This window comes from Sminthopsis crassicaudata, chromosome 4, assembly GCF_048593235.1.
Source record: "Sminthopsis crassicaudata isolate SCR6 chromosome 4, ASM4859323v1, whole genome shotgun sequence".
In the NCBI taxonomy this organism is placed as follows: domain Eukaryota; kingdom Metazoa; phylum Chordata; class Mammalia; order Dasyuromorphia; family Dasyuridae; genus Sminthopsis; species Sminthopsis crassicaudata.
In genome coordinates this window covers 40485145-40506308 of record NC_133620.1, presented here as the reverse complement: position 1 = coordinate 40506308, position 21164 = coordinate 40485145, and the positions used below count along the sequence as shown (strand labels likewise).

Below are 21164 nucleotides of genomic sequence, written 5' to 3'. Positions count from 1 at the left end.
TATAGAGCATAGGGCTAATCATGGCAACCTCCTTCCTCCTCATCTACATCTAGTAGTTCACTGTTACCTCCAGGATCAAATATAAAATACTCTGGCCTTCAGAACCTTCAGAACCCAGCTCTCCTACTTTTCCAGTCACCTCACAACTTAACACCTCATGTATACTCTTTGGTCTAGTGATACTGATTTGCTGACTATTCTATACACAAGACATATTTGCTCCAGATATTTTTCCTTGGTTGTATCTCATTCCTGGAAAGCTCTTTGTCCTCTGCTCTACTTACTGACCTCCCTGGCTTCAAGTCTTAACTAAAATCCTTTCTGTTACTGGAAATTTTCCCCAACTCTTCCTAATTCTACTTCTTTCCTTCTGTTATTTCCTATTTATTCTGTATATGCCTTGCTCTATACATATTTGTTTGCAAGTTATCTCCTTCCTTTAGATGGTAAACTTGAGGGGGAGAGATTATCTTTTGCTGCTTTTTGTATCACCAGTGTTTAGCACAGTGTCTGGCACATAGTAGGTGCTTAAATAATGTTTATTGATTGATTGATGGGTTGCAATATAGAAGATGCACTAGACTTTCTTTAGGCTTCAGAAGGCAGAACTAAGAAAAGTAAGTGGAAGTTATAAAGAGATAAATTTAGGTTCAATATCAGGTAAAATTTCATAAGAATAAGAGTTGTCTAAAAATAGCTAGAGAGGTGAAGATTTCCCCTCTTTAGAGGTTTTCAAGGAGAGACTGGATGGCCACCTGACCAGTACATTTTCTGATGCCTGCAAACATACCCATAGAGAAATAGGAAAAAGGGTAGAGTTTAGGGGAAAAGATAATGAGTTCAGTTTTGGACATGTTGACTTTAAAAATGTATTGGGGACATCCAGTTTGAGATATCTAGTAGGCAGTTGGAAATGTGAGACTGGAGGTCAGAAGAGATTAGGACTGGAAAAGTTAGCTCTGGGAATCATCTTCACAGAGATGATAATTGAAACCATGGAAGCTGATGAAATTACCTTGGTTAAAAAAAATAGTGTGTGGGGAGAAGAGAAAGGCCCAAGACAGAGACTTAAGGACTTAAAAGCTATAACCAATTTTATTTCCCTACAATTTTGCAAAATAGGGGAAATAATAATGCCTTACTCATAGGGTTATTGTGAGGGTCAAATGAGATAATATTAATAAGTATCTGGCATATGGTAGATATATAAATAAATGCTTCTTTCCTCCCTTCTTTTCTTTTTCCCTTTCTCCCCTCCTTTCTCTCTTTTCCTTCCTCCCTCTCTCCCTCCCCTTCTCTTCCTTCCTTCCTTCCTTCCTTCCTTCCTTCCTTCCTTCCTTCCTTCCTTCCTTCCTTCCTTCCTTCCTTCCTTCCTTCCTTCCTTCCTTCCTTCCTTCCTTCCTTCCTTTCCTTCCTTTTCTCTTCTCTCACTAAATTCTTACTCTGTCATACCAATTTGTTTTGCTTACCTTTTCTTAACTTATTTACTCTTTTGTACTTTCCTCCTCAAACTCAAGTCAGTCTCCTTTCAACTTTTCCTTAACTTCTGCCAAATTAGTCCAATTTTCTCCTTCTTGAGACCAGTCTCTGGCCAAAGAAGATGGAAATGATTTTGACTGGAATTTCCTAGTTTTCTCAAATTTCTTCTCCCTAAATTCAGTCTCTGGCCTTCAAAAGTCCAAATTCCTAATCATCTTGATAAGTTTCTTCCTCTTATTCAGCTGATGTTTCTTCTCTTAGCTTCCTCTCCTGTTACCTATACCCACATGAATCAGGAATTAGGATTTACCAATTGAGTAACACTTATTAAAAAATGAGCTCGGTTTGACACAATTTGTTCTTGATGAAGCCACACTAACTTTTATGATACCTTTTATGTTTTCATTCATCCATTCATTTATTCATCCTATTGCTTGCCAGAAACTGGCAATAAGACAGTCACACATTTACGAATTTGAGAGTTGGAAGAAGTCTCTGTTTACTCTCAAGTCATGCAGGAATCCCCAGTGTTATATAACCAATAAAGGGTTTTCCAGGAAGAGGAGCTCATCTACTCCTGGCTCCCCAGGTGGCCCATCTACTCTTGTTCAGCTAATGTTAGGATGTTTTTCCTGACATTCAGCTTATCTTTGCCTCTACCAATTTCTACCTTTTGGTCCTGGTTCTGCCCTCTGGAGCTAGACATAAAAAAGCATGAGGCTCCTCCATATGACAGCCATCTCAGTACTTAAAAACAACTTTTTGGGCCCCCCCCTTAATCTTCTCTTTTTCACACTAAACATTCACAGCTCCTTCAACTGTCCCCTTATATCATGAATTCGAAGTCCCTCACTGTCTAGTTTTCCATCTTCTGGATATTCTCTTCGCATCTCTTTACACTCAAAAACCAATTCTTACTTACAAGTAAGATTCCTAAGGGACACAAGTATCTCAGGACCAATGTACTTTTTGGTCATGTTCAACTGAAATACTTTCCCAGGGTAAGGCTATGTTATTTTTAGAAAGAAACAAAATCAGTACCACAGGACTGGCAGACAAAGCCATAATCTCTGCTATCTTTTGTGTTTGGCTCAGCTGAATTCCTGGCTTAGGAATGATACCTGTGCTTTTTAGAGAAGAAAAAAAGTCATACCAGGTGAAAGACCAGGTGGAGGCTTGGTTCTGCTCTCTTCTGAGCAAGTATTAGACTCTGATCTTTTATCTACTCTCACCAATTTGCTTCAACTTAACTCTCCAGTTAGATCTTCTCTGTTGGACACTGTGCTTCTGCTGCTGCAAGATGCCCCTCCCAATGGGAGTGATATTAGCAAAAGAGGACTCCTCCTCTCCATCATTGCTGCATTTCCAAGTACAAGGGAAAAGTAACATACTAAACTCTTTCTCCAGAGCTGATTGACTTAGAGTAGGGACAGCCAATTTTTTATTGAGGTCACAACAGATATGGAAATTCAGTATCCCTCAATTTTGTCCAGTTTTAGATACCCAGTTAATGAAGTTAAACCTTTGTTTTCAAGTTATTTAAGAAAACTGCTTAATTTGATCAAAAACGGATCTACCTCTTATATTTATTTGCATTTACAAGGATTAGAAATATGATTTTTGCTGATATAAGGAATAAATGGATTAATCTTCCATATGAAAGCCTTTCAGGTATTTGAAGGCAACTGTTACTTTTTACTCTGATTTTTTTCATTACCAGATTAAATGTCCCCCTAGTTCCTTTAAGAGGTCTTTATATTGTATAGATTCTAAGCATTTAGTATGTATTCTCTACTAATTCTGGCTGCTCACTTCAACATGATCTCTGGTTTATCAGAGACCTTCCTAAAATGATGGTATCTGGAAATTAATTCATTTCTGCAGATGTTGTCTGACCAAACCAATGTTTCTCTCTAAAAGCAGCTCAAGACTGCATTAGCATTTTTACTGTCTTATCACATTATTGATTCACATACTTAAAACACTCCATTTTTTTCAAATTGCTCTATAATCACATCATCTTGAGTTTTGAACCAAACTGTAAAATTTTATATTTATCCATATTAAATTTTCCCTTATTAAATTCAGCCCAAGATTCTTGCTTCTCCAAGAAAGGTTTTATTTTGACTCTCATGCAAAATATTAAACTAACCCTCCTAGTTTTGTGTCATTAACAAATTTGATAAGCATGCCATCTATGCATTGTCCAAATTATTGATAAAAATCTTAAACAGTAAAGGGCAAACATAGATCTCTGAGCCATCTACTTATATCGACACTGAACTATTAATGATATAAATATAGTATTTCAACTAATTCCTTCTAATTGTGCTCTTGTCTAACCCACATCTTACTTAAATCTTTTCCACAAGAATATAATGAGACACTTTATCACTTTAATACAATCTAGGTAAATTATGTTCTCTGATCTAATCACTTAATAACTCAATTGAAAAGAGAAATGATTAACATTTCTTGACAAAAAAGCTCTTTGAAACCATTGCTTATTCACGTAAACAGAACTTGGAGAGAGAGGTAGGGAAGTTTTTGAACCACATCCTTGGGCAGATAGGGAAAAAAAAGGGGCAAAAGGAGAATGAGACAGGATCAAAGAAACTGATTAAAATAAAATCAAAGAACTTGAGATAAAGTTAATCAGCAAATAGACTAGCATGAGAATAGTCTAAGAAAACCTTCAATTACTGAGGGAAAAAGATATTGACTTAAAAATGAGAAAATTCATTCAAAAGAAATAAAACAAAGAAACAATTGCTTCATTTTTCCAATATCCACTATTTTGTTAATAATACATACTAGAATTTTCCAAGTTATTAAAATCAAGTTCACAGCTTATGATTTACAGATTCTATACTCTGCTTTTTTGAACATTGGAAAAATGTTTGCATTTCTCTGATCCTATGATACCTTACATGTTCTCTAAGATCTTTCCAATGTCCCTAAGTATGACTCAGCAATCATATCAGCGGATTTCTCAGTAAAGACAGCAAGGTGTTCCCTACCTTATTTTGACTATCTTCTTATTTTGATTATCAGTACTCTGTTGATCATGTTGATTTTATCCTTCTCATCCTAAAGCTGTTTTCCTTTATGAAGAAACAGAAGCAAAACAAAAACTGAACAATTTCCTTTGCCTCTGTTATCAGTTATCATTGCTCCATTCACTGTAAGCAGAAGCCTTGGGGACTCCATTTCTTCTAAAATATAATTTATTTTTAAAGCTTTTTGTTGGCCTTAATTTTTCATTCTTACCCCCCAGCTAATTTAGAAATTTAGAACTTTTGACACTATTCTTTAACAATATTATCCTGTTTTTTTTTTGTTTTTTTTTTTTTAATCAATCTTCTATTATCTACTCTTGCATTCTTCTGGACATATATTTTAAAAATCTGAGTTAGTTTGGTGAGGTCCCTTTGGTATCAATGTTTAGACAACTCAAGGTTTTCTTCCTTACCTAGCATTTACCTTTTGTGTCTCCAGAGTTTAGTTTCTCCTATCATTCTTCTGAAGGCTTTCCCTGTAGAATTTTAGTCCGTAGGATCTGTTCTTTCTCTGAAGCATTTGAAATATACTCTCTCAAGATTTAAGATGCCTTTTTGGTTTTCCTTTTCTTTACCACAAACTCTAGAAGAGAATAATCACCTTCTCCAACATTCCCATCATTTCTGCTCTTTGTTGGAAAGAATCAAATTCAAAATAGAGTTCAGAAAGAGCAACTCAGCAGATGAAAAAGTAAATGTAATTTCTCATCATTACATCTTTTCTGTACTTGTGATGTTTCCCAAACTCCTTATCTATTCCTTTTTTCTGTCTGGGGAGTCTAATAGATTCTAGTTTAAAAAAATTTCTTTATTTTTTCCTTTTTTGATCTTGATCCAAATGTTTTCCATAGATACTTTCTCCTTCTGAATCCTAGACTAATGAGTATTTATAATGATTATTTTACACAGCTACCCCCAGGGCAAATTAAAAGCATAATATTCTAGCTCATTTACTCTTTAAGTTGCTTTGAAGTATTTTGAAGTATATATTGTGTTTTTTTATGTTTTCTCTCCATAAGTAAATTTCCTTTAGATTCTAAGTAGGTATAGAACTTTATTAAGCTTGGGGAACTTTTAAGGCTAAGCTAGTTACCCCTTCTCAGCCTTAGTTTCTTTTCTAAAGAGATTGAACTTTATGGTCTCTAAGGTCCTGTCCAGAACTAAGTCTGTGATCTTAACTATAATAATAATGGTAGGAGTTCACTTTTATAGAGTTTGAAGGATTGCAAATTGCTTTACATTATCTGATTTAACTTTGAGATATGTGATAATAATGTCTCCATTTTATAAATGAACAAAGTGAAACAAAAGAAATTCAATGATTTACTCATGGCTAGTAAGTGTATGAAGCAAGATTTGAATCTAGGCCTTCCCAACTCCCAGATCCAGTAGAAACATTCATTAGGTTCCATTGCCTCATTCAGTCACCTAAGACACTATGTTCATTTACTTGTAATTAAGCAGCATGGATTTAGATTTTTTTCTGTAAATAGTGTATATTGGACAGAATCTGTCTTAAAATGACAAATGAAATAGTCTTTTGTGTTTCTAGAAGGCATCTACTAAAGATCCCTTCAGTAGAATACAGCCAGAGAGAAATAGACATTTATAAAATTATCTTCATTATTTATACAATGACTCTATGGGTTTTTTTTTTGGCTGAATTTCATAGACAATCACTTTATCTTTTTGTTTATGTTGGCTGGAAATGCTTGATTTAACAGTGATAAATTGATATTATTGATAGAAGACTATTATTAGAAGACTATTATTCCAAAGGATGATGAACTTCATAAATGGAGCCAAATAATATTCCAAATTTTGGCCAGAGAAAAAAATCGTATGTCAAAAAACAGAAGTCTAAAAGAAATCTGGATGAGACAAGATTGTAATAGTCTATAAAAATGAACAAAGACTTGAGAATGAGAACTTAACCTTACTGACAGATGGCACCAGTTGATGACATTTGCCTAATGGCATTTTGAGGGAAATATCAAGATGCCAGGTCCCAAGAGCTTTCATTTTAGTACTCTTGGAATGCCAGCATCCTGAGGAAAGAACAGAGCTATTGCATCCATCACAGGTATTCCCCACAATTGTAAACTCTGGGAATATGGACCTCTTGGTTATTGTATTATAGCTATGCTAATTTCACCCCTCTTAAAACAACTATATGTCAAGACATTTATGTATGTGTATTAAGCTAAATTTATTTTAGTGAATCAGTAATTCTAAAGGCCCAGCAATATGACAAAAATTAATCCCTCATTAGTTTTTTTAGTAAAAAAATTAAAAAACTCTTTAAGTTTAATATTACAGATGGAGTAATGTATCATGCTGTTTCAGGGTGTCACCTCAACTTACTTTACAAGCCTTGAGGGAGCAGCTGGGTGAATTCCTGGGCGAGGAAGCTGTGGCAGAAAAATTTTTATTTTTGAAATGCATAGGAAACAATTTAGCTGTGGTAAGTTATTTTCCATTGTTTTTATTCTTTCACTTTAAAAAAAGCACATGTTCTAATTGCTTCTCCACACGACTTCTTAATTTACAACTTAAACTATACTTGATAAACAATTAAAACTTTAGAGATAATTTATAAATTTTAAATATCACTAAGAAATTGTACAAGAAAGATTTGATTCCAACTTTTCCCCATTTTTAGGGACCAAGAGCACTGCTCTATATAAGAGTGTGTGTATGTGTATATGTGTCCTGCTATGTATATGTGAATTTCCTTGGTAGCAAAAAGAAGCATGAATTGAAAACAGGATTTTATAATGATGATTTTTCTGAGTAAATAATGATTTTCAGAGTTTTTGAAAGTGTGAAGTATTTTAGCTGTAAAAAGAAATGTTTCTGCCTGAGGGAGACTTTGCTGAATATAGTTTGAGTACAACATAGATCCAATGAGTCCTTTCGTCTAGAAATAGGAGCCATAGGTTGTATAGTTGGAAAGGACCTTGGAGACAGCTAATCTGATTCTGTTTGTAGGTGAAGGGGCTGAGACTCAAAGAGGTTAAATTTGCCCTTCTGGTTTCAGTAGCAGAACCAGAAGTTGAACCTGGGTATGCTGACATCTCCAGTACTTTTCCCAACTAGACTAGAGACAAACATCTTAGACTTATCAGATTATTGGATTTAGAGATGGAAAGAATCTTTTTTATATATTTAAAAAGTTTAAGTAGTATTGTATTTTCCCAAATATATGCAAAGATAATTTTCAACATTAACCTCTTTAAAAATTTTTTCTATAATGCTTAAAATTTCATTTCATTTTAATAAAGCTTTTTATTTTCAAAACATATATATATATATATAGTTTTCAACATTCACCTTTGAAAAACCTTGTGTTCCAAATTTTTCTTCCTCTCCTCCCCCCTCCCTTTTCCCAAGACAGCAAGCAATCCAATTTAGGTTAAACATGTGCAATTCTTCTAAATATATTCCATATTTGTCATGCTGAAAAAGGAAAATCATATCCAAAGGAGGAAAAATATAAGAAAGGCAAAAAACCAAGCAAACAGACAACCACCATCACAACAATAGCCACAAATGGTGAAAATACTCTGCTTTGATCCACGTTCAGTCTCCATAGTTCTCTCTCTGGGCCTCGTTTTATAGATGAGGGAAACTAAAACAGTTAAATGACTTAACAATAGTTTATTTACATAGGTAAAGTAAGTAAGTGGCTGAGGTTGGACTTGAACTCAGAGTCTCTTCCATCCCTTCTTTTTATAGATTAAGAAAGTCAAACCTAGAGAGAGAATATTATTTGATTAAGTTTCTATAGGTAGTGAGTAGTAGTCTCAATTTAAATTGTCTTTTTACTCCACATCTTTTACTCTGTCCACTGATGTAATCTTGTATCTCCTACTCCATCCCCATAACTCCCTTCCCTAGTGCTGCAAACAGAAAAAAAAAAGCTTGAGAGAGGCTAATGGGGGAAAGGCTTTTATTTTTGAATAGAAAAAAGGAGAAAACCAGTCAAAGAGAAAGAAGAAAAAGCAACTTGACAAAGTAAGGCCTGATTTCTTTAAGCTTCCATTCCATGTTTTCCTTAGAACTGAGGCTGCCTTCTACAATCTGGGTATATTTATCCCTTATTAATAGTCTTTAGGAAGTTTCAAGGGCTTCCTTGTTTTCCAGCTGTTGTAGTAAATAAAAAATTGTCATACTTACAATTGCTATTCAAACATTTCTGTCAGATTTCTGGCCCCTGCCAGAAAAGTACTCCCTCCCCATTTCTATCTCCTAAAATCCTTAACTTTCTTCAAAGCTCAGTTCACATACCATCTTTTTCTACACAAATCCTTTCTGGACTCTCCATTCCTTAATTTATTTTATATTTACTTTGCATAGATTTTATATCCACTATGTAGTGTATCTACTGAACTTCCCCCAAACTGTTCCTCAGAAGTTGGAGTCCTGAAATTCAAGGTGACCTCTGTGGGTCTAAACTATTAAAACTGAACCTCACAAGTTCATATTGGTATATTCTTCTTGAATAATAATTCAGAGTTAAGTCAATTCAACAAGCATTTGTTAAGTTTCTTCTTGTGCCAGTTATTTTGAAGCAAGGGCATTTGCTAATTTAACCTTGAGTTGGCATCAGCTTAGAGATGTAGACATGTTTCCCCACAATTAACCAATACTGAAATTATGGAACTGAGAAGAATGTGGAACTTAGAGAATTCTTGGCAAGGGGAGGGGAGGAGAAGGGGAAGCACCAAAAACGGAAGTAGAAAAAAAGTAGATTTGGAGTTTTGTGACATGGGAGTTGATGCTCAGTGCTGGGGTATTTTTGTCTCTTTCTCTCTAATCTCTTCTTGAATCACTGTGTAGCTTCCGAGGCTGGTACAGATATTGGCTATGCTGATGAAGACAACAATTTGTGAACTACCTTAAGTACCCCTTTGAGACATTACCCTTCTCCCCTCCCTGCCTCTGAGTTGGGGAGAAACTGCTCTGCTAATTTATCAACTCCTCCAAGGTGTTTTTCTCTTCCTTCTTATGAGTGGGAAGGAATAGAAACGAAAAGGGTATTTTCTGTTCCTTGTAGTAAGGAAGGGTTCTACATGCAGTGGAAAAACTTGGCACTAAATAATGTTAGATCCAAAAAATCTACTTCTTTTTATCTTTTTGCTTTCTCCTCAGTGATTGTATTGTTTCTTCTCTTTTATATAAAAGAAATTAACCACTACTGCCTTGAGACATAATTAATATTAGTGACTCCAATAGAGGATAGAGAAACTGATTAGTCTGGGGAAATTGGAAGCCTACTGAGAGGCTATAGAGTGTATAGAGTTGCAAATAATGATTTTTTCTCATTAGGTATCTCAAACATTTTCTGTCACTCTGCAACTCATTTGTTAGCCATCTCAAAGCTGATTTGCATGAATGAATGTAGAAAAATATTTTTAACTTGAAGTAAATAAAAAATTCTCCATGTGAGAAAAGATGTCCTTCCAGCCAGTCTGGTGCAAAAGAAGAGAAATGGTTGCCTTTTGTATATACCATATACATTCCTATTTGGATTGCTTTGTTGGTATTCACATTGTTGCTCTTCTACACTACTCCTTTCAGAAGTTCATTGGTTAATGAGGGACTCTAAACCCCCTTTTAAAATATCATCTCTGTTCCAACAACTTGTTAAATATGTATTATATATGAATATTATATGTGAAGGTAGCCTCTCAGAGAGTTTTATTATTCTCCCAAGCTGAGTGAAACTTTAAACTTCCATAAGAAGGAAGAGACCCTATACCAATGGAAAATGCCATCCATCTTCAGAGAGAGAACTATAGAGACTGAATGTGGATTGAAGCATATTATTGTCACCTTTTTTCCCTTTTTTTTCTTTTTTGTGTTTTTTCCCTTTTTGATCTGATTTTTCTTGTAAAACATGACAAATCTGGAAATATGTTTTAAAAAATTGCACATGTATAACCTATATTAGATTGCTTGCTGACTTTGAATGTTGAACACTACTTTTACATGTATTTGGAAAAATAAAATACTATTGAGAGGAAAAAAATTTTTTTCTTCTCTCTTTCTTTCTCTTACAAAGACATTTTATACAATTTGTTGAAACAGAAAAACTCATTGGTGATTAGATGGGGTCTGCCCAAAGCATGTGAAGACTTCTGATGGAATGGGCAGAAGAGAACAATTTGTTCCAATAGCCTGTGAAGGTGGCTGAAGCAGATACTGTAAAGTGCTTAGAGCTTGGCTAGACATCAAAGGCACTGAGGTCCTTTGCTGCATCTTGAGCCATCACCAGTCATCTTGACTATTCTGCTACTGGACTGTGACAGCTCTGGAAGAGAGGATCAGGCCAATGACTTCATGCAACTCTGCCTCACTTAAATCTGACTTATGCATGAATCTAAAGACATCGCCCATAGTGTTTTACCATTTTTGCCTTTTCTAAGTACTATGGTGACAGACAAATGACAAAGCAACAAGTGCAAACATGTTGGGAGCTATAGTGACTTCCCTGCACATAAGCAGCCTGGACCATAGGGTTGGCTTCTCACTGGAAGCAGCAGTGGGATTCAGCAGCCCCCTGGATGTTGGAACAGCCTTCTAAAGATTGCATGCTTGCTTTCTGGTTGAGGAAGAGTCTAGAAAAGGTGCCTTAAAATAGTCTGCTTACCCAACCCAGGTCTGTTTACCCAACCAGGCAGAGATTCCACCTTGTGTCGAAACACTCACACTCACACACACACACACACACACAGTTTCACAGAGTGAAACAAAGATGGGCAGGTGAAGGTCCACTTACTGAAGTAGGAGTTACATACAGTTTTTCTAGAGTGGCTTCAGTGAAGCACAATGTTCTGTGAAGCTGGTATAGATTTTACAATCAAAGCTAATCTAATCAACAAACATATCAAAAGGAGTGAATGACAGGCTTATGAAAATACAAATGCTACTTGCGTCTATGCTCATCAGTGTCAGTGCTCCCACCATAACAATCCCTGATGAGGTCAAAGAAAAATTTTATGAAGACCTGGAGACCCTAATCATCAGTGTGTCCAAAGAGGTCACGTTTCTAATTCTGGATGACTTTAATGCTAGAATAGATGCAGATTACCAGACATGGCAGAGGTTTCTCAGGAGGACTAAAGTTAGAAACAGCAACAGCAATGGTCATTTACCACTGAAGACTTCTGCATCTCATGACCTCATCACCAACACTATCTTCCTTTTATCTAAATGCAATAAGATCTCTGGGCTGCACCCTTGCAGTAAACATTAGCCTTTATAATAGACTATGTGATTGTAAGGAGAAGAGACAGACAGGATGTGAAAGGGACAAAGGTAATGTGTGGTGCAGAGTGCTGGACTGATTACAGACATCTTCTCCAGGCTAAAAATTGCATTCAGTAAAAGCAGAGACCCCAAGACAAGATGACTGCCACTTGCTTAATGTCAACAGATTAGACTGTGCTTCTCCAAGTGTGGACAGTTTCTTGCTAATTTGGAGGAAAAGCTAATCCAGGACTTTCCCTTCTCAAGTTATTTGATATAAAAAAGAGAAAAGGACCACATGTGCAAAAAATGTTCTTTTTGTAGTGTTAAGAAACTGGAAATTGAGTGGATGCCCATGAATTGGAGAATGGCTGAATAAGTTATGATATATATGTTATGGAATATTATTATTCTTTAAGAAACGATTAGTGAGATGATTTCAGAGAGACTTGGAGAGACTTACATGGACTGATGCTAAGTGAAATGAGCAGAACCAGGAGATCAATGTACACAGCAATAAGATTATACTATGATCAGTTCTGATGGACGTGGCTCTTTTCAACAGTGAGGTGATTCAGGCCAGTTCCAACGGTCTTGTGATAAAGAGAGCCATTTACACCAAGAGAGAGGATTGTGGGAACTGAGTGTGGACCACAACATAATATTTTCACCTTTTTTATTGTTGTTTGCTTGCATTTTGTGTTTTTTTTTCTCATTTTTTTTCCTTTGTGATCTGATTTTTCTTATATAGCATGATAATTATGCATGTTTAACATAGTGAATTACTTGCTGTTTAGGAGAAGGGGTTGGGGGAAAGGGAAGGAAAAAAAATTGCAATACAAGGTTTTGCAAAGGTGAATGCTAAAAATTATCTAAAGCAAAAAGCTTTAATAAAAATGAAATTGTTTGATATTTATAGTTATCCCTTTCATGTGGAAGATGGGATTTAGAGACTCAGCACCCCTGCAATCTGAAAAATCCCCATAAAAATTTTGGCTCTCCTTTTGTAGCAGAGAAGACTTTTGAATTTTTTTTTCTTTTGGTACTTTATTGTAAAATTTGAGTTAAGTATTTGGTCATAGGCTATATTATAATACTATACATATATTTTATGTATTTCTGACTTTCTAAACTTTTCTTTGTCACCTGCTGGCCTTTTCATGTTGCCTGTGGCTTCCACAAAAGTCCCCCCAAATTTCCATTTAATTTCTTATTATTATTCCTTATTTTTAATTTCTTACCCTGCTATATATCCAAACTATGATAGAGAAACCCACAGTGTAATAAGTGTTTAATAAATACTTGCTGATTACTTGATGGCAGGATATATATGTTTCACTTCTTTAGTCATAATTTTTCATTTTCATAATTAACTATCTGATGCTGATTCAGAAGTCCTTAGACCTATTCCTGCTGGGGTTGTATTGGTGGCCTGCACCAGGACTGCACATTGGATTCCCACTATCACACACCTTTTTGTTGACCTAAATTGGGTTCAGCTGAAAAACATTCTACTCCATTTGGAGGGGGGGTATTCTAGTGCTCTAAAATTTGTTTACAGTCATTATTTAAAGGAATTTAGAGTGTTTTGGGTTGACTTTACTCTGCCTCCACAGTTAACTAACTAAAAATAAAAGTACCCATTGCCACTTTTACTTTGATAGCTAAGTTCTATTCTTTTCTTTCCCCACTCAAATATGAATTTCTACTATAAACATACTTTGCTTAGTGGAAGAAATAAATTTGTGACAAGGTTTTCTGATTCTTTTTTTTTTCACTCTGTCTCAGTTGAGACAGCTTTTTTGAGTTTTCTGAAGCTCTACATTTTATTCTTAAAACATAATAATATTCCATTATAATTTGTTTGGCTATTCTTTAATAGGCAGACATCCCCATAATTTCCTTTTTCTTTTCTACCAAAAGAACATTTGACCAAGTAAAACTATTCCTCTAGTCTCACCCTCCATTAGAACTCTCTTTTATTAACAGTTGAGTTCTACTTAATTATGTGAGAAGTAACATTTGCATAATTGAAAGATGAATGAATTCAATTATTTTTGATGCACTCAGATAATAAACTTGTATTCTACAATATCTTCCATCAGGTTTTGCTATTGGTTTTAAAATCTAGCTTAGTTCTGTATATGCTCTTTGCAAAGTTAAAGATAGATAAATGAAAAATCCTGAAAGCCTTGGTTTATTTTTCATGTTTATATTTTCAGGTGAAGACAAAGCAAGAAAAGGAACTGAAACTCAAGTCATTTGCTCCACCATATGTATGTAACATGCTTAGAAATTTTTATTTTAAAACATTTTTTTAAAAAAAATTATTCTCTGTTAAATTGTTTCCTGTATGTTTTAGGCTCTTCAACCAGAATTATATTTGCTTCCCATAGTGGACCACTTAGGAAATATTTATTCATCATCATCATCATCATCTATTATGGGAGATGCACAACAGAATAATTCTAATATATCTGAAGATGATAAAGCAGTCCAGCAACTAGACAATAGTTCCCAAACTCCTTCAAACCAGAAACCCGAAAAAGAACCAAGCATAGTAGAGAGTACTACTAAAGTTCCTTCACTCAAGAATGAGGAAGAAGGTGATTTCAACTGCCATGGGGGAAAATGTTTATTATAGATTGTTAGGGTTGTAAATCCTAAAGGCAATCCCAAAACAAATCTAAGACCCAGAAAAAGCTTGTCAGGTTGACAGAAAGATACAATTCACTTTGGAACATCTTAGGTTATTTTCATAAGTACGCTAAGTAAGTAAGGAAAAAAGCAAATTTTTCAGCCAAGAATTACTAAACTGGCCCAGGAATAATACATACACTGTATTTTTGTATTTGAACACTAGTATAACCTCATTTTTAAACAGGAGAGCATTGTTAAGGGAGATTGACTTGGAGAATTTTTCATAAATCAAAAGGGAAGATGTATTTATGCTATTTAACCTCATGTTTTATATATGAATTAGAGAATTTTATGGGTTATGGGGTCAATACTTGGTGAAAAAATGTAGTATAAAATTTTAAATATTAAAGGTCAGAGGTCACACCCAAGAAAATAGGTCCAACTCTAATTTTTATAAAAATGTGTTCCCAGAGGAAATTGTATTTAAAAGATGATGTATCTTATTCCAATAGACAAAGTGGCCAATGTGGAATTTCATACAATGTTACCAGTGATTAAAAGAGTTTTTTGTTTTTGTTTTTGTTTTTGTTTTTGTGAAGGGATATTTCCCAGTGATAATCTCTCTTAAAGTTGATTATGTATAAAAATTTATTATGTTGGTATTCTTAGAATTAGTTTGATAAAGTCACATTTTTAATCCATTTCCATCTTAAAGTTGATTATGTATAAAACTTTATTATGTTGGTATTCTTAGAATTAGTTTGATAAAGTCACATTTTTAATCCATTTCCATTTTAACTGAGAATGATTTCCTATTCCTTCCCAGAATCAAAGAATCTTGGAGATGAGTGGCAAGGTATCTAGTTTGATGTCTATTCAAATTTTAAATCTTATTTCAAACATCCCAATTTCCATTTAAATGCCTGCATGAATTAGGAACTTAACCATTCCTTGAGACAACCTATTCTATTTTGTAGCAACTCTGTTTAACAAGATTTTTCTAAGGTTGAACTAAATTGTATTGCTCTAATTTCCAGCTACTTAATAAGACTTTATTAAGCATTTACTATGAAACAGAAATGATGCTATGTTGCAGATATAAAGAAAGGCACAATTACAGTACATATCTTTAAAGAGCTCAATTCTAATGGGGGAGAAAACATTCAAAGAACTCTATACAAGATACATATAATATAAGTGAAAGATAATCTCAGAAGGGAAATATCAACAAAGAGGGTATTCTAGGCAAGGACACCACTTATCCACCCCGTTATAGTAGCTTGTGGTTGGTCATCTTGCTTCAGTTCTCTCCCCACTTAAGCCTCTCCTCCACCTCGCTGTCATATTGCTCTTCTATGTCACCTTGCCTTTTCTATTAACTTCAGTGGCTACCTCATGCCCTCCAAGATCAAATATAAAATTCTTTGACTTTTGAAACTCTCTATTAACCTGGCCCCTTACCTTTCCATCTTCTTACCCCAGTCTCCATGTACTCTGTTATCTAGTGACATTGCTTTTTGCACACAACAGTCATCTCCCAACTCTGGACATTTCCAGTGGCTTGTATCTCATGACTGAGATTTTCTATCTTATCTCTGCCATCTTCTGCAAGAAGCCTTTCCTGGTATGCAGGTACCTTTCCTCTGAAACTATTCCAATTTATCTTGTAAATATTTTGTTTGTATATAGTTGTTGCAAATTGTCTTTCCTATTAGACTGTGAGCTCTTTTACGGCATCACAGCATATCAAGCACATCCCTGTGCTTTGTACCATACCCAAAATATAATACATAGTTAATAAATGCTTTTTAGCTGACTATGTGTCTCAGGTGGTGCAATAGATACAGCACCAGCTCCAAAGACAAGAGAACCCGGGTTCAAATTCGGTCTCTTAACACTGCCTGGCTGTGTAATCCTAGACAAGTTACTTAACCCCAATTGCCTCAGCAAAATAATAATAATAATAATAATAATAATAATAATAATAATAATAATAATAATAATAATAATGATAAAATAAAATGTGAGCTGTTTTATGAACTCAATACAGTCACATTAGCCACGATATCTACTTTTCCCTTTTTTCATAGCAATAATTTGTAACTTTGTTCCCAGAATTTTGTTCCTAAGTAGTTCCCTCTTGAACTAACTTTTCTTTTAGTCTCAGAGTACAAAATGCTTATCTCAACTCTGAACTCTGAATTCTTCTTTCCTATGGTTTATAGCACATTATAGATGATACCAGATAGTGTTCTCCTTTACTGTTATGATTATGTAGTGATTACTTCCCAAGATTCCTATTAATTATATTTCTATTAAGCAGTTCATACTTATTATTATTATTAGTTAGAATCAGGTTCTTTATTATTGTTGTCATTTACTTTCTACTGTGATGAGGTTCTAATCTTTTTCCTTCATATATTGAAGGTGCTATGAGGTCAGGGGAACATATTCTAATCCTGCTTAGATCAAATGCCACAACCCACAAAAGTCTAGATTTCCTTAGTTGTTAGTTTCCCACTCTTTGCTTTAAACTTATTTTATATATAGTTACCATTTATGTAACTATATACAGAAGTGTATTTATATATAGATAGAATTTTCTATATCTTTATCTATTCATCTATACAGGTGCTTCTCCCCATTCAAGTAGAAGATAAGCTCTTTGAAGTCAAGGATTGTTTCTATCTATCTTTGTATCCTTAGAATTAGCAGAATTTCTAAAATTGAGTTGAATTATATATATTCTGCATCTCCCTCAATGAACTTCATATTTCTTAAACATATATTTGTGGTTTAATGTATGTTGAATTAAACAAATCTTCATGATTTTGTTCATGCCTCTTCTAAAACAAAGGGAAAATATTGGAGACTGCTCTTTCCTTTTCTGGATATCCTGGAACTCCTGTTTTTTGTAGCATGTTATTGTGTTTGTTTTTCTTGTTTGGTTTTTGAAGATCAGGAGGAATGATCCCTGATGTTGGGGGAATTACCAGATCCTCCTGGGAGATCATGAGCAGAAAAAGTTTTTAAAAAGCTCTTTTCATTTCAAAAATCTTTCTATGAATTGTATTTTCTTATGAATGTATAGTACAAAGATACATGAACTTTTCAATTCTCTTCTAATTTATCTTATGTGATCTGGATCCATTACTTTTCTTCCTTCCTTACTTCTTACCCTTCCATTCCTACTTTTTTCCATTTCAACAGAAAGGCATTAAATGTTTTTCCTTATCTTTAGTTTTCATTTATCAGGTTAAAGAGGATGACATATATACATTTTTTCATGTGGACTGCTTTTATTGCATTTTGTTGTGTAGTGTTTGACTTCCTAGTCAATAAAGGCAAATCTTTGTTAGAACCACTAAAGAAATAAAACATGATTAATACGTATGCATTCACTACATATTTTAAAGTACTCTGGGACTAATATTTCTAAAAATATGATGAATTCAACTTTGTCATTTTAATTAAATTATTTCTTCTGTTAGGTAAAAAGAGTAAGGAAGAAGAACCTGTTGAGTCGCAAGTGTGTGATGATTTAAGTGTTGCAAATACGGAAACAGGAAACAATACAGCCATTTCAAAAGTCCGTATTAAAGTGTCTCCCAATGAAATTTGGGAAGATTGTAATAATGTTTTGCCTTGGAATAATGTCAAGGAGCAGACTCAAAGAAACGGTGCTAACATTTTGCTCAAAAGAAGAGGTATAATTTAATTCACTTTTTTTTTTTCAGCCTAGATCAGTTAAAGTGAGACAAAGGAATAGAATTATAGACTTTCAGATTGATAAGGGACCTTGGACACTCTCTAAGCAGTTGAACTCAGTTAAGTTCAAACACATGATTAATCATTAAATGATTTTCTGGCTGCAGTTTGAAGATCCCAGGGATGGTGAGCTTTCTACTTTGGGACATCAAGTTATTATCCCCATTCAGTTTCCTCCAGAGGCTCTCCTATCTAACTTATCTAAAATTATATTCAGCCTTTTATCTTTCCTTCTAGCTGTCATCCTATCTTGTTTCCCTTTTTTGACTAAACTCCTAGAGAAAGGAATTTATAATTGATTCCATCCCCTTCTTCTTATTTCCTTCTTTGAGTCTATGCAGTTTGCCTTCTGACCTCACTACTTACCTGAAATGCTTTCTAAAGTCAACCAATAATTTCTTAATCACTAAATCTACTGGCTTTTTCTCAATACTCATCTTTCTTGACTTCTCTACAATCTTTGGCACTGTTAATCACCCTCTTTTCCTTGATACTCTCTTCCCACTAGGTTTTCATCACATTGCTTTCCCCTGGTTTTCCTTCTACCTGTCTAATCATTCCTTCTCAGTTTCTCACTAAATACTTATTTAACCATAAAACCATAGATGTTCCTCAAGATCATCCAGAATCTTCTCTTTTTTTTTCAATAACATTTCACTTGATTATCTTCTCAGGTCTCATGATTTCAACTATTATCACTTTATGAAGGTGATTTATATAACATTTATTAAGTACCTGCTATGTGCTAGGCACTGTGCTAAGCACTGGAGATAGGAGAGGGTAAAAGAAAGTCCCTTACCTGTATAGAGCTTATAATCTAATGGGGGAGAAGGGGAATATGTAAACAAATACACACACATATACCTACATATATACAAAGCATATAATATATATATGTATATATACAGGATGAAAAAGAAATAACAGAGAGAAAATACTAGAATTAATAGAAATTGGGGGACATTTTTAGTAAATGAAGATATTTTAGTTGAAACTTAACAGAAGTGAAGGAAATCAGTAGATGGAACAGAAGAGGGAGACTTTCCCAGGTATGTGACACCACCAGAGAACATGCCACCTGGAGCCAAGAGATGTAATATCTTATTCATGGAACAAACAGCTAGGAGACCAGTGTTAATGGATCAAAGAGAACATTGGGAGAAAGATATAAGACTGGAAAAGGAGGAGGAGAGCTAGTTTGTGAAGAGCTTTGAATGCCAAACAAAGCAATCTGTATTTGATACAGGAAGCAGTAGAAAGTCACTTGAGTTTATTGAGTAGGGAAGTGACATGATTGGATCTGTGCTTCAGGAAAATTATTGTAGTGACTGAATGGAGAATGAGCTGGAGTGAGGAGAGACTTGCAGCAAACAAATTTACCTGGAGACTATTGCAGTAATCAAGATATGAGGTGATGAGGGCCTGATCTAGAGTAATGGCAGCATCAGAGGAGAAAAGGGGTGAGATATTGCAGTGTTGAAATTGGCAGGCCTTAGCAACAGGTTGGATGGGAGGAGGGGAATTTCCTTGTATTTTAGTGATATATCTCCTGGTATTTTAGTTTTATATTGTAACGTTTCTAACATAATTCCCAATCATTTTTAATATTTGGTGGCCAAACTTATATCTATTCAATTTTAATGTGAAAGGTTTTTTCTTGGGACTTTTTGGTGGTCCTATAGCTGACGGTAGCTTTGAGGCATAGAGTTTCCCAGTTTTTTGTTATAAATATTTTGTTATCTTCAGATCCTTTCTGTTTGTCATTGTCCTTCTTGGAAGTATCTGAGTTAACCTCTATGGACATGTAAGTCACTTTCTACATGATTACAAATTTCTTTCCAGAATTGGTTGGGCCAATTTATAGCTCTATCAGTATACGATATGTACCAAATACTGAACCTATCTTTCCACAATGAATCACTTTCTTTGCATAATTACAAACTACTTTCCAGATTATTTGGGCCAATTTACAGTTCTTTCAATATATAATATACAACAAATAGTGTGCCTGTCTTCCCACAATTTCTCCAACATTGACTATTCCTGTCTTTTGTCATCTTTGCCAATTTAGTGGATATAAGGTACACCCTCAGAACTCTTTTGGTTTATGGTTTTTTTTTTTTCATTAATGATTTGGAGTATTCTTTTATATTATAATTAGTAATGATGCTGGTTGTGGTCCCTTTAAGACTAGTCCTTTCAGATAGATTTATTCCTTTCTGATTCCCAACCCCTCCTTCAACTAGGACCATATTAGTAGTTTGCAGATCTTTTGAGAACTGGTTTTTAAGCTATTTTATTCTATATTTTATAGTCTATTCTTTGAACAACTTGTCTTTTGGATGGTTTGGGGGGTTAGATATTACTTTTAGTTTTCTATTTATTCTATATATCAGATATATTTGAAACGAAGATTTTTTTCCCCCAGTCAACGACTTCCCTTCTTATTCAATTTGCATTTGTCAATTTCATGAAATCAAAATGATATAACTTATATGTTATAATTGCTTCTTTTCTTTGTTTAGTTAAGAATTCACCTAGAAAGTTTAATTATAAAAGGTATATGGTTTATTTCTCCTTTAATTTGTGTATGATCTTTAATATTCATGTCATGGTTTCATTTCAAATATGGTAAAATGTTGGTCTAACCAAAATTTTTGTTAGACATTTTCCAAATTTCTCAGTAATTCTTGTCAAGTAGGGATTTTTTCCTGGGTAATTTATGTTTTCAGGTTTATTGAACACTGGGGCTATTATAATCAATTATTTCTGATTATCCTTATTTAGTCTATTCCTTTGATCTATTTGTCTACTTTTTAACAAGCACCAAATAGTTCTAGTGATTACTGCTCTATATCAAAGTATGAGCTTTGAGAGTACTATTCTACCTTCATTTTTTCCTTTTTCATTATTTCCTTTGATATTTTGGATCTTTTGTTTTTCCAAGTAGATTTTGCTGTTATT

At 34.3% G+C, this 21164-nt stretch overlaps 1 protein-coding gene across 10 annotated transcripts in view; it reads left to right on the top strand.

The window, feature by feature from the left end:
* SPATA1 (spermatogenesis associated 1) overlaps positions 1 to 21164 on the top strand; it is a 71833-nt gene that overhangs the window by 16270 nt on the left and 34399 nt on the right. For 6 of the 10 annotated variants that reach the window (XM_074266375.1, XM_074266376.1, XM_074266370.1 and 3 more), the window contains 5 exons: positions 6885 to 7002; positions 14015 to 14068; positions 14155 to 14398; positions 15259 to 15288; positions 17924 to 18139. In XM_074266375.1, coding sequence (XP_074122476.1) covers positions 6885 to 7002; positions 14015 to 14068; positions 14155 to 14398; positions 15259 to 15288; positions 17924 to 18139 — 662 coding nt within the window. The remainder of the gene's footprint in view (positions 1 to 6884; positions 7003 to 14014; positions 14069 to 14154; positions 14399 to 15258; positions 15289 to 17923; positions 18140 to 21164) is intronic. The other 4 variants (XM_074266373.1, XM_074266374.1, XM_074266377.1 and 1 more) reach the window with 3 other exon arrangements.